The 14,269-nt window shown below is 39.3% G+C and overlaps 1 protein-coding gene across 1 annotated transcript in view; it reads right to left on the bottom strand.

The window, feature by feature from the left end:
* Window positions 1–14,269, bottom strand: part of LOC122808363 (unconventional myosin-Ie-like) — a gene marked incomplete in the record, with an annotated part of 1,223,059 nt that overhangs the window by 971,836 nt on the left and 236,954 nt on the right. The window contains 1 exon segment of the mRNA XM_044079330.1: window positions 10,361–10,455. Within this exon segment, the coding sequence (XP_043935265.1) occupies window positions 10,361–10,455 (95 nt within the window).

The raw sequence follows: 14,269 nt of genomic DNA, 5'->3' as shown, positions 1-14,269 counted from the left end.
CCCAAAGCTAAGGTTGGGAGTCTGGTGCTAAATAGGATTAGGAGAGGCTATCAGGCCGTGCCGAACTGCAGTGGCAAATCCTGCCTTGGATTTAGAGTAGAGAGGTAAGTGATAGTGTTTTGTAAAAGTATGCACTGAACTCCAAGTTGCAGCCTCTAAGATGTCTTTGGTTGGTACTCCTCTGAGGAAGGCTGCTGAAGTGGCTGCTGCTCTGGTTGAATGTGGCCTAATGCTGTTAGGCACTGATTTGCCATGCGGAGAATAGCAGAAATGAATGCAGTGGCCTATCCACTTTGAAATAGTCTGTTATGAGATGGGCTTTCCTTGTGATCCTGCAGTGTATGCCGCTAGTTGTTGTTCTGTCTTTCTGAAAGCTTTGGTTCCGTCCAAGTAGAAGCGTAGCTGGCTGTGAATGTCCAAAGAATGCAGAATTCTCTCACCATTATTCTGTGGGTTTAGATAAAAGGTAGGCAAATTAATTGTTTAAGGGCCACACTGGACACTACCTTAGGCATAAATGTAGGGTTTGTCTGCAGAGAAACCCTGTCAGGATGGAAAATGATAAAAGGTTCCACAGCCATGAGTGCCTGCAACTCTGAGACTCATTTAGCAGAGGTTATTGCTAGGAGCAGAACTGTTTTCCAGGATAAGAATTTTATATCAGCTGCAGAGGCTGGTTCAAACGGAGGCAGTGTGAGTTTTTCCAAGACATAGTTGAGGTCCCATGCAGTTATTGGTGCTCTCCTTGGAGGTCTTATGTTTTTGGGCCCTCGGAGGTACGGCCTTACTAATGGATGAGAAAAAATAGGTGGTTCTGTATTGTAATGAGCTGAAATGGCAGAGGCATGAATTTTAATTGATGAAAAGGAAAGGCCTTTATCAAGCATCTCAGTTAAGTATTGCAAAATCTGAGGAATATTTGGAACAATCGTGTCAAAACCTTGTGCCTGGTTCCAAGCACAGAATCTCTTCCATTTTTCTGCATAAGATTTTCTGGTGCTAGGCCTTCTGGCCTCCAAAATAACATCCATCACTGCTTCAGAGAGCGGTGTGCCTTGACTGGCTACATTATCCGCCATGCTGCCAGGTTTAAGGTCCTGAGTTGGCTGTGCAGTATCTGACTGTCTTGTTCGGTCAATAAGTGAGGAATTTGAGGTAATGTCCAAGCTGGGCATTGAGACAAGCTCTTTAGGATTGGGTACCAGTGCTGGTGGGGCCAGTCTGGGGCAATCAATATAATTTTTGGTTTCTCTTGTCTGACCTTGAAAAGTACCTTGGGGAGGAGAGGCAGAGGAGGAAAGGCATATACTGCTAGGTCTTTCCAGCTGAAAGATAGAGCATCCACTTTCAATGCTTGCTTGTGATAAGTCCTTGTGCAGAATTTCTGTAGTTGGTAGTTGTGAGGGGAGGCAAACAGGTCTATGTCCAGGCATCCCCAGTTCCTTGTTATGCTGAAGACTTGTGGATCCAATTTCCACTCGTGGGGATCCATTAGGTTCCTGCTTAGTTCGTCTGCCAGAGTATTTGTCCTTCCTGTCAGGAATTGTGCATGCAGATGTACTTGGTAAGTCAATGCTGTGTCCCACAAGTTCATGGCAAGCCTGCAGAGGGGGTAGGAATGTGTACCTCCCTGCTTGTTTATGTACCACGACTGTAGTACTGTCCGTCCTTATCAGTAGTTGTCCTGGATGAAGTAGATCCTTGAAGGCTGTCAGGGCATTCTGAACAGCTAGCATCTCTTTTTGATTGATATGTAGATGCATTTGACTTGTGGACCATGTGCCCTGAATACATCTTCCTGCCATATGGGCCCCCCAGGCATAATCTGATGCATCTGTTGTCAATGTCTGCCTGACTGTGGGTAAGGTGAATGGCTGTCCCGTGTTGTGGTGACAGGCTTTTGCCCACCATCGAAACTCCTGTTGCAGGCAGGGAATGAGGGTAATTATTGTTTCCAGGCTGTGGCAATGTTGAGTCCAAACACTTTTTAGATACCATTGAAGTTTCCTCATATGCAGTCTTGCATATGGAATTAGCAGAATGCAGGATGCCATGAAGCCCAAAGCCTGCAGAATTTTTCTTGCAGATAACTGGGTCTTTGTTGCCAACATTTTGAAATAAGTAGTCAGTTGTCTGTGCTTGTCTGGCATGAGATAAGCCATCTGGGGCAGTTGTATTTATGCTTGCACCCAGGAATATTATCTCTTGAGAGGGTACGAGTTTTGATTTCTTTTCATTTACTGTGTACCCTAGACCTGTTAGTAATCTTTTTACAAAGCCAGATGCTGTAGTAGAATGTCCTTGTTCTCTGCTTGAATAAGGCAGTCCAAGTAGGGACATATTTGTATTCCTCTTTGTCTGCAAAATGCAATCACTGGTGCCAGGCATTTTGGGAAGACCCTGGGCGCAGTAGATAAGCCAAAGGGCAGAGCAGAGAATTGGTAGTGCATTGAGCCAGCTATAAATCTGAGGTATCTTCTGCATGATTGTCTGATTGGGACATGCAGGTATGTCTCTTTTAGGTCTAAAGTCACAAGCCAAGCCCTCTTGCCCAGCATGGGCAGAAGCTGCTGCAGAGTTAACATTTTAAATTTTGGAATATCCAGGAATGTGTTTAGGACAGACAGGTCCGGTATTGGTCTCCAGGCTTTGTCCTTTCTGGGCACCAAGAATAGCCTTGAGTAGAATCCTAGTCCCTGCTCTTGCTGTGGTACTAGCTGAATAGCTCTCATGTCCATGAGGGATGAAACTTGTTTTTGTGCCTCTGCCCATTGATTGAGTGGCGGGTCTGGCATACCGTTTGGCCTTGGCAGGGTGTGAAAGTGGAACCTGTAGCCTTGTGATACGATATTTAGGACCCATTTGTTCTGGGTGGTCATGTGCCAATTTTGTGAAAAAAGTGCCAGCTTTCCCCCGAAGGGGGCTGCCAGAAGATAAGTGTTTGGTGCTGGCAGGGGAAAGTCATTCAGACTGTTTCCTGTTTGGCTGTGATTTTTCCTCTCCGCTTTTGGAGGTAGAAGCACCCCATTTTTTAGGCCTGTATGAGCCTTGGGGCTGTGATCTGCCTCTTTGTGGCCTGACACTGGAAAAAAACAATTCTTTGTAGGCCAGTTCCTGCTAAATCTGGGAGGCTGTACCTGCAAGAAATCCTTGACTGTTTGCATAGATTTAGCTTTGTCCTCCATTTTCTTCAACACCTCTTCTGCTTTAACACCAAACAAAGTATCATGCTGTACTGGAGCATCTAATAATTTTGCTTTAACATGATCAGGCAGATTCTGTTCTTTTAACCAAGCATGCCTCCTAATGACAGAACCTGTAACAGCGGCCCTGCAGGAGGCCTCTAGAGAATCAAAACCACATTGCAAAGTATGCTTTCCCACTTGTTCAGCTGCATGCAATAAATCCTGCATTTCCTTGTTTTCTGCACATTCTGAATTTGTCAACATTTTCTGTTTAAGCAGTGACATAAGATATTGATGATATTTAAGCATATGAAATTGGCAATTTAAAGCTCTTACAGCCAAGGTAGCAGAAGTATAAATCTTTTTCCCCCATCTGTCCAGGGCCCTAGAATCCCTATCAGAGGGGATAGGGTTTTTTGCAGTGGAAGCCTTGACCCCTTTGGGACCCTGAGAGATAGTTTCTGGGTCAGCAGCAGGGTTTTTATAAAGAAATTTATGTGAATCAGGAACCTGTAGTATCTATCTTGCTTAACAGGAGCTGGTGGTAAAGAGTCTGGAGACAGACTGGACTCTGAAAATACATCATCTACAATGTCTAAAACAGGTGGGATAGCAATGGGCCTGTGCTGAGGTAATAAAAGGAAGTCTCTGAGCCTTTTCTTGGATTCTGAGTAATCTTGGCTCTCCCAGTGGAAATGCTCCCTCATAGTATGCAGTGTCTCCCCAAAAGAATAATCCTCAGGAGGAGAGGCTGAAGGGATAGATTCTTCAGCATCAGAATGCTCATAGGGAGGAAGAGAATATTCCTGTTCAGAAGAGGAATCAGAAGAAATGGAAACCTGATCTGAAGATTCATATTCTATCTCTTGCCTAGGCCTCTTATCAGGAGGGGGGTGGGAACCCCTGATCAAAGTAATTAGGTCTTCAGCCATTTTAAGCATCTGTTTTTAGGCATGGTGGCCCTGTCCAGGAGAATGCTGTACTTGTTTCTTTGTCTTTAGAGCTGCTTTAGTCTTTGCCTTTGAAGCTGAAGTAGGTTTCACTTGTAACTGTGTAGGCCTGAAAACACCCTCAGAATTTGATGCCTACTCAGCGGCTCTGGACCCATCTGAGGGAATAGTTTCCGAGTGTCCAATACCTTGAGTTTCCAGCGGCCTTAACTCCACCTGGGAGTCGGAAGCGGCCTGTGGCTCTGAGGTAGCGGGCATCAGGGGCTGCAAAAGTGCATCACTGAGAAACAGCAAACTGGCGACAGGCCTAGCGGAAGCCTCGTCATCGGTTTTGGACCTCGGATGCCTGTCCTTTTCTTTTTCTTTGCGCTTTTTATAAACTCCGGTAGTCGGCTGTTCCAACGGCATTATATAATTGAAGCATTAGTAATCACATATAGTAAAGAAGCTAACATTTTATAATGGATTTTTGAGAAAAATTGGTGTGTGTATTGAATCAAGATGAAGAATTGAATAATATTATAGGAGACAAGCCACTCATTGTGTACAGTAAAGGGAGAAACTTGAAAGAGTTATTAAAATATAAAGAGGAATATAACATCAACAAAGTACTAGGTATGAAAAAATGTGTTTTTTGTAGATGGTGGCACAAAATAGAAGTGGGTACATATTTAGTAGTAAGGGGTAAAACATACCAAATACAAGGCAAATATAACTGTGAATCAAAAGCTGTGGTTTATTTAAGCAAATGTAAACTGTGCTTAGCCTACTATATAGGGAAAACCGAAAGAAAATTGTCTCAGCGTATATATGAGCATGAATACATAATAAAGAAGTCAAACATGAATAATGCTCTAGCCAAACATGTTAACAGTCATCCAGACCACTCAATTACTTATACCATTATATATCAAGTTATAATAGATGATAAAACAGCATGGAATGTATTTTTAGAGCTAAAGGAACTAGAATGGCAAATAAGACTGCAAGCAGATACTTGGCCAGGCATTAACGAGCGTAGCTCTATACCGCCTATATTAAAATTAAAGGTGCTTAAAAGAAATAAAATCTGCTAATGAATTAGATATATAATAAATGTTTATAAATCATAGATGTGCTACTTATTTAACACATTTCTTATAGGTATTGTATTAACATGAAGGTGTAAGAATCTATATACGAAAGCATATTTGCAAAATGCTTATTTTAGATTTTTTAGATATGTATAGTCATATAGAGATTTGATATTTATTTATAACTATTTAATTGGTTTTATATTATTATATTTAACTTATCATTACATGTATTTTATAAATGTATTTTAAGAATATTATAAGCATAGATGAATGTTTATGATGGATAGGCTGTAGAGGGCACAGATATGTATATAGCGGTTAGGGAACACTGCGAATGCAATAAGTACTGCTTGATTTGAAATATATTAATTAAGAAAGGAAATGACATCATCATGACACTAACTGTTTTTAGTTTAAATTGAATAGACTGTGTTTGTAACTTTGTCTGATGAAGTACAACATTTGATTGTATGAAAGCACTCACAATACGTTGGTTTGGTTTTAGTTAATAAACGAATATAGTTCAGTGGCCGTTCGTTCTTGGATTATTTGTTACATAGCCCTTCGCTGTTTTGACAGTTTGTTTTCTGGATTTTTACTAACTTTAAACCTATCCAAAGAAGGATTTGATTTATACCTGGAAAAGACTTCCCCTCTTGTTTACTCCCCTCAACATATTCTTACTCATTTCTTAATGTGTGGACATTTTGCCTGGCTATCTTGTTAGTGAAATGCTGTGATTTCTCCTACTTAAAAGTCCCCATACATGACATCTATTAACTTTACTGACTGCACATAAAGGAGAGTTTCTAAACAAAAGACTCTGCCTTTCTACCTCCAAATCTCTCGTCTGCTAATACCTGAATTGTTGTAAACAGAGTGGATTATACCATCCAATAATAACCAGCCAGTGCTCCAAAACCACCCTTGAGAGATTTTGCTCAGTTTAAATTCTAGTGCTATTACAAGGCTCAATACAAGCCTTTTTGCCTTTACTATAAAATACATCCTAACATCTTAGGCTAGTAACTTCTTTCTCCATCCCTTTTTATCTTTTTGCAATTTGTCTGCAAGAACTAAAGTTTGTAAAGAGTAGTAAAATTAAAACTTAAAAAGAAGTGCTTAAAGCTGAAATTATGACCCAAGTTTAGCATGTACTGCTACAAATGAAGAGAACTGTCAGCAGTTGCTTACTTTTTTTTTCTCTATATCTGCAGATCTCAAAGTCTTCAGGCACTTGTACATGCTGACCATTCATTCCATTTCAGGGCAGGGTGGAGATATCCATAGTGTAGGGCAAGTTTTTTTTTTCTTGTTTTCTATTTGCAATACTGTGCTGTACTCATAAGCTTTATGCATGGCTGTATCTGATGTACATTAATGTTGTGACTTCTGGACCCCAAGAACTGTTTTCCTGTCTATAAGGATCTACAACACACCGGCATTAACAGAACATTATGCATATACCATCCACACTACTCCCATTACCTCATGAATAGGCAAATTGACCTGCTGCCCCCCCACCCACCCAAAAGCCTCAGGAACACTAGATGTTAATCAAACTCCGGCTAATGTATTGTACAGGTGGGTACCTGGTAGAGGCGCTGGAAACTGTTGAAGGCTGGGGGGGGTGGAGGGTGAGAGGGGCACTTAGTGATCTAAAAAAGGCAATTTTTTTAAAACCCTTTACTACCACAACATAGGTTCACTTGGAAGACATTTTAAGCTTAGCCAGTTTCCCTTTTGGTGCTTGAATTAACATTTCCTGATTGGTCTTACCTATCCCATAGCTGATAATTGTACATTAGCCCTAGTGAAAATAACTGTGATCATACCACAGATAATTTGAGGGAACCCATGTAAGGGATACAGCATTTAGGAACTGCCTCTATCCATTAGTGACATGACAGGCAATCCTGGAGTACATCTTCTATTACCCATCCTCAGACCCAAGTTGCACTTGAATACGGGCAGGGATGAGCTTTGTTTTACTTGAATGGGTAGTCTGTTCTGGAACAGTGGTAGCCTCTATGATAGATATCCATCACTCCACAACATTCAGTTTACATACCTGGACTGAGTACTTCTGATGCCACTTGACTTTCTGATGTTCAGTAGGTCCATAAGTATTAGGTTGGATGATACCTAGTATGCCAGACATGTCACCTCTATGCACTCTGTAGGATACTGAATATAGTGATAAATCTTTGAGGTGGTCCACGCAAGACCTATTATTTAGGACTTGTATCCTTTTAGTAAGGTATCTCTGAGGGTATTCCACTTGTTGCATGGGTCTGGACAGATACATGCCAAAGTGGGCATTATACAAAATAATTGACCTAATGAGGGTTTTGTGAAGGGGGACAATAACATCTCTAGATCTAGTCACAATCAATTTGTTTATAAGCTGTGCTATACAGAAAGACTTTCTTATGACTCTGGGCACATGTTGGTCAAACATTAGGTCACTGTACACACAAGTTCCCAAATGCCAAACAACTGGGTCAGTTTTCAGGGGACATTGTCAATTTGGCAGTTCACTGGAGTAGATGACTTCCCAAAGGATATAACAATGTATTTTTTGGAGTTTAGTTTCAATTCATGAGTCTGGCACCAGTTATTGTTTGGGACAACCTTCCTGCATGAAGGTTAAGTCATTTGGGGATTCAGTAGGTGCTCCTAGCTTGCAGTCATCTCAACCTTAGTCAGCCAAAGCCCTTTGGTATTTCCTTTAACTTTTGAGATGTATATACCAAACAGAAAGTCTCAGCACTGAACCCTGAGGGATTCCATTGGTGACTGGCCTTTTCCCCTATTTTGATCTCCTGCATCCTGTGAGCAAGTTGGCAATCCAGCTAGTGATGTAAGTGCTTGCTTCTACATTATTCATCTTTTGTACTACACATCAGTAGGGGATTGTTTCAAAAAGCTTGGTCAGGTCAAGGTCATATGGTGTGAACTGTTTTACCTTCATCCATTGCTTTGGTGACAAGAGTAAAGTTTAAAATTTGCCCATGATTTTGAGCCTTTCGCACTTTCGCCCAATTCTTGCCCTAAGAGTTTGAGAGATCAGATCATACGTTTGACTGTCCCTGATTTTGTGTCATGTTTTTGGTTTGCTGCTCATGTGTGATTTTCTGATAAATTTATGGGATTGCAAAAATTAAATAATGATAGACCCTTGAGTTTCAGACTTCTGGACTTCCAATCCTTCAGAAAATGCAGGCTAATGCAAAACCTATTATTCTAGCAACAAAGCATACAAGAACAATGTTATATTTAAAATCTGTCCCTGATTCTGGACCTTTGATCTTTATCCCACCCCATTAAGTTTTTGGCTTTATCCCTTGAGCTATGAGGTTTTTGAGGTTTTGAAGTTTAAATAAGAACTGTGAACAAAAGCTGTTTACCACTTTCAAGCTTGACCTGTTGCATTTTTTTTATTTGTTCAATTAGATAAAAAAAAGTTCAACAAAAACTGGGCAACTTGAAAAATAATAATAATAATAAATAACCTAACTGAAGGCTTAAAGTCAGGCAAGAAGCTTTAATAGCATTTTAATAAACAGAATAAAAATCACACAGTATTTTTTTTACTGTTCTTTTAAATAAATCGTTTCTGGCACAACTAAAAATCTAACAAAACTGGGGTCAACTTGCATTAATGAAAAAATGAGTTAAGGCAAGGAAGAACCCCTATTAACTTTTGAAAACACAGTAACAGCAAAGTTATTCCAGTTTCTTGCCAGCATTAAATCTTATTTCATCATCATAATCATCTTTACTGCTGTTACTTCATAAATGACTGCCCAGAATGTACCTGGGTGGGCTGCTGCCACTTTAGTTGAGGTCCACAATCAACAGAACAGCACTGACATGTTCAACATGATGACTGTGATTAATTATTAAATAACAGTGAAAACCATAAACTATCAGAAAATGGAATGAAACAACGAAGTGTCAGTTGTAAAAAAAAGGAAAAAAGCTTTCTTTCCTGTATTGTCAAACACAGAACAAAAGTACTAATTATTCTTTTACAACTGACACTTCATTGTGTCATTCCAATCATTTACAGTAAACAGTACAAAATACCAGAGCTGGATTACAGTTAAACGGGCCCTTTAAGTTAAACGCTAGCATGAATGCAGTATCAACATTCATTTAAAAAGCTACATCACCTACGGCTTTACTGTGTACTGTGCTCACACCTCATCAGCAACTGCCAATCATGCCCCCTAACAGCTTGCGCTCAGGCAGCTGCTCCCTTCGCCATACCATTGTCACAGCTCTGTACATGCTGAACAAGCACATCTCAAGACAGACCTGCCATGTACAGTAGCAGAGACACTACTCCCTGGACCTGTAATTCTAAAATCAGATGCAGAAATAGACCCTTTGAGGCTGCTCAGGAGATAGACATGAATAACCATAAACTGCTCTCTTCTTTTTATAGAAGGAGAAATGTAATCCATTTCAGTGCAACAGGATGGAAATCATAGCAATCTTGATGTTTATGATGCTGTCAGTAATGTGCAGCTTTATAACAGCAGACAAACTGCAGAAAGTCGTCAGTGCTGTTGGAAGACATTACAACCACAGTCAGAAAAATAAAGCAAAATGTGACTCTCACTCTTTAATCAACTATCCATTAGGTAGAAATAAGTCACCTTCTTGAGATACAGTTTTCCTTTCTCACTGCAGCAAGGATTACTTCCAAATTATCAAACAAGTGACTACAGTTGATATGCTTAGCGCTGAGATGATGAAAGACAAACAAGCAATTTAGCATTTCTATTCTCAGCACATTAGTGTGATCCATCTTAAGAAATTAAGCATCTTTTTGTTAAAAACCATGGGAAATACTTCAAAGGCAGATTTTTTTACTAACCAGTAATGCAAACAATAGGAAATGTATACAAACCACCAATAATTTTAGTTACACTAAGAACACTACCAGAGCAATCTTTTCAAAAGGAACATTATAGATACTGACTCAAAAGGCAATGGCTCTACTCAATAAATATTTTTCCCTAAAAGAATTATATCAAACTACTCTGAGGTAACCACCTTGACTCTCCTGTTCCTCTTATTTGGTCTTATTCATTAAGACACACGCTTTGTAAACTGTTTGTCAGAACTGTCACCTTACCTGATGATGACACAGTGATTCTCATTGTCAATTAGCATGTTCCTGTACATGTCATCAGCCAAAGCATATATATGTGGTGGATTTTCATACTGAGCCTGCACAGAAAAAGAAAGCAAAAACAATACATGGAGCTGAGTGGTCCACTTGTCAGAGTTCAGATATAAATGTTAATAAGAATGTTTTTTAAATAGTACCCTTACAATCAATACAACTTATCAATATAAAGGCACAAAATGAAGCTGTAACATGCTGCAAAGCTACATAAAACATAGGGATAAATTTGTGACCATACCTCAGACAAAATCAGCACGGGCACTGGACAGACTGAGTGGGGGATGATGGAAGTGACTAATGCTTGGGGAAGGCATCCTAGTTCACTATACTGGTGACACCTGCAGGAATGAAGAGCCTAGCATGCATGCACACAAGCTGCAAGTGTTGTGTCACTTGGTCAGGGGCTTGTGTACATGGGGAAATATCCATTCACCTCCTGAGGAAGCTATAGCATAGGTCATAAGCTGCAGGCGGGGTGGGGAAAGAACAGTCTACAGGATCTGCACACTGACCCACTCCATAACATCTGAATTTTGGAGGGCTCTTGCCTGGAAGAGGGATCAAATGGGTCCACCTTGAACATCTCAACAACAAAGGGAAAATAAAACTCAGTATATTTTTGTGTCTTGAACTCAACATTTAGTCATGACAGAGAAAGAGAAAACAGCAATTCTAACCTGATACAATGGAATATGTATATCATTTTTCATTCGACAAGCCGTTAAGGGTTCAATAATCCAATCCAAGCCAGTTCAATTATCATACCACAAGTAATTTAATTTTAATAATCTCTTATCTAAATAAATGTCAGTAACACGCTCCAAGTACATCCTTATATGTTTGCAACAATAATCATCTAGCTACATATTTATTTATCCAATTATTATTTTAATCTAATTCTACCATCATTCATTATAACAATTATCTCAGTGTCATAGCCATTCTTGACTTCCATTTCTTTGCAGTTGCTTTCTTGGCATAAAGCATCACCAAAAATAATCTCACCCATTTTAATTACATACATTTCATACTTCTGCTATAATCTGGCAACATTAGTGTTTTGGTAACTCTAGCATCTTTCTGAAATAATCATTTTAGTAGACTTTCCAAAACACCTGGATTTAAACTCGACATGACCAAAAATATGTTCAGAGGGGTTAAAACACACCTTCCTCAAACAATGAAAAAAGCATTTAAACATCCATGTCAGTCTTTTTTGGGAGTATAAAATGTGTAAAAACACTTTCAATAAAATCCTAAATCTCCTAGACTTGGTGGCATACCTAGCTAATTGACAAATCTACTTTCAAACTGCCTCGCCTACCTCATCACTTAACAGGTAATCCAGTCTTGCCTCACTTTATCTACACTTTATTTACAGTACACTGATCCATACTTCTCAAAGCTCTGCTTGCAATACTCAGACTCTAAGATACTACTGTCTCCCCCATACATCAAATAATAGCCAAACTAATCCAACAAATTCATTAGTTAATCTGAATTCCGGAAGCCTCTACATTAAATTAGGCAACGATGCCATATTTAATCACATGCAGTTAATATACAACAGAACATATTTACAAGTTACAATAGTTAAGTTTAAAACATTGCAAAGAATACAACTAAAATATTAAATTAAGTTATAGTAAAACTAGTACAAAATTAACATGTTCATTAAAAGCACATAAGCAAATAAAACACTGTACATCAGTGGTAGCGAAGTGTACTTTTCTAGCACTTCGACTTGTATGATTCTCTGGGTTATTATACAGTGTCAGATGTGCTGTCGCACTCACTATTCAGATACGCACTAACTTCTTCTTGAACTGCTTCAAATCATTACTTTGTCTGACTTCTTGCGGCAAGAAGTTACATGAATCTAAAACAAGCTTACAGAAACTCATTTCACATACATCTTTGATGAATATAGGTATAACAAGTGTGATGGGCCATTTGTGTTTGAGCAAGAGCCTGAATGTTATGTAATCCAACAGAAGTGGTGCTCCTGCAGTTCAATTCTTGACAACACTTTGTTCTTTTCATTGTGGAGCACTGATGCTCTCTAGGACTATCTAAGGTTATGAATCTACAAAAGTCTTGTTTATTGTTATATGTGTGTGTGTACTTCACTAGGTTCAGAATAGACTTTAGCTAGCAATATTTGATTTTAGGCAATAGCATTTGGACTGGTATGGTGCAAGTAAGTACAGACTGAGTAAGAAATCAAGGTATCTCAATTGTGTTATTACTAGAAAAGGTCTTCATTATGGGTGTAAAATGTTCAGCATTGGGTTATTTTAAGGGTTGCCTGAGCTATGTCAAAGTATTTTTTAAGGCTTAGGTAGGAGATGGTAGTTCATCAATTAAGAACTGAGCTTTAAATCTATGAACAGGGCTTCAGTTAAGTTTCCCTTTCTTTGTTGACACAGATGCAGTTGGTCACCATATATACTGGAAAAGGTTGCAACACCAAAAGACAACGGCAAGCTGCTTGTTGGAAAGTAGATCACATTTGGAGATGTAGTCCATTAGTTGGTTCAACAGTAGTTTTCCATGGACTTTAACTAGGGGACATAGCTCAGTATTGGGATATGAGTTGGGTGCTACAACAGCATATTTCTAGCTGTCAGGATTAATTGTAGAGATTACTAATAAATTACATATGTGGCTGACTAAGTCTAATACATGATTTATGTCTATTAGAAATTTGGGGTGTAGTAGTAAGCATTTGACTGATTTCTATATATGCCCAGACTTTGCAATATGTCCCTTACTTGCTTGGGTAGCTACATTTCTGAAGTAAAATGGTGGTAAAGTCAATAAATGGTGCAGTGTCGCTCCTCCGTTTTGGGATGTAGTTAGATTTTGCTGGGTGTACTATGTATTTGGTGATGTTGAAATGAAGTAAGTTTAAGAATTCTCTGTGATCTGTGTTTTTTGCTTGCTGGCTCAAACTTGACATCCAGTATTGTTTTCAAGAACTAATACATGCCAGCTGTTTATTTCTTATACAAGTGACATTAGCTGTGTTTGATGTGATATATGCTTTCTTTTTGAGTTCCAGAAAGTTTTGTTACTTTGTGCTGTTGATGAGGTCAGCTTCTCTAGCTTGCATAACTTCTCTAGCTGCCAGAGTAATGACAAAATATTGTTTTACTAAACATTTCAGACTAAATCAATATATGCCTTGGTTGCCTTGTAGCCACAGTTAAGCCAGGGACAAAAAGCCTGTGTACTCTCTCTATCTTATCTATAAAAATACAGGCGACTCAATGGATTGGTTGATATTGACAACAGAAGCAACCTTTGGAATAAAGAAAGGATTGGATCTTAAGGGGACCCTATCTTTGTGAAACACCAAATAAGGTGGCTTAATCAATAAAGCTTGGAGCTCAGAGACCTGCCTAGCTGAAGTTATGGCTACCAAGAATACTGTCTTCCACGACAAAAATGTAATGTCACACGTAGCTGCAGGCTCAAAGGGAGTTGAGGTGAGCTTCTGTAATACAAAATTGAGGTCCCATGGCATTACTGGATCCCAGACTGAAGGTCGGAATAACATTGCCCCTTTCAAAAAGGCCCTACAAAGTCTATGAGCCATAAGGTTGGGCTCATTAGCAATGTGAAAGGTAGAAATCGCTGCCAGTTGCACTTTAATGGTTGCTGCAGCTGACCCCTGACTGAACAGTTGAGAAAGAAATTCTAATATTGCCGAAATAGGCGCTGTGTAAGGATCAATATGTCTTTTACAGGCCCAAATGAAGAATCTTTTCCACTTACTGGAATAAATCTTCCTGGCAGAAGGCTTGTGGGAAGATGACAGAATGTGACCACTTCCAGGGAAAAATCAAGAAG

Source organism: Protopterus annectens, chromosome 8.part0 (genome assembly GCF_019279795.1).
Source record: "Protopterus annectens isolate FY-2018-M chromosome 8.part0, PAN1.0, whole genome shotgun sequence".
NCBI classification, from domain to species: domain Eukaryota; kingdom Metazoa; phylum Chordata; order Ceratodontiformes; family Protopteridae; genus Protopterus; species Protopterus annectens.
This window is presented reverse-complemented; position numbering and strand designations above follow the sequence as displayed.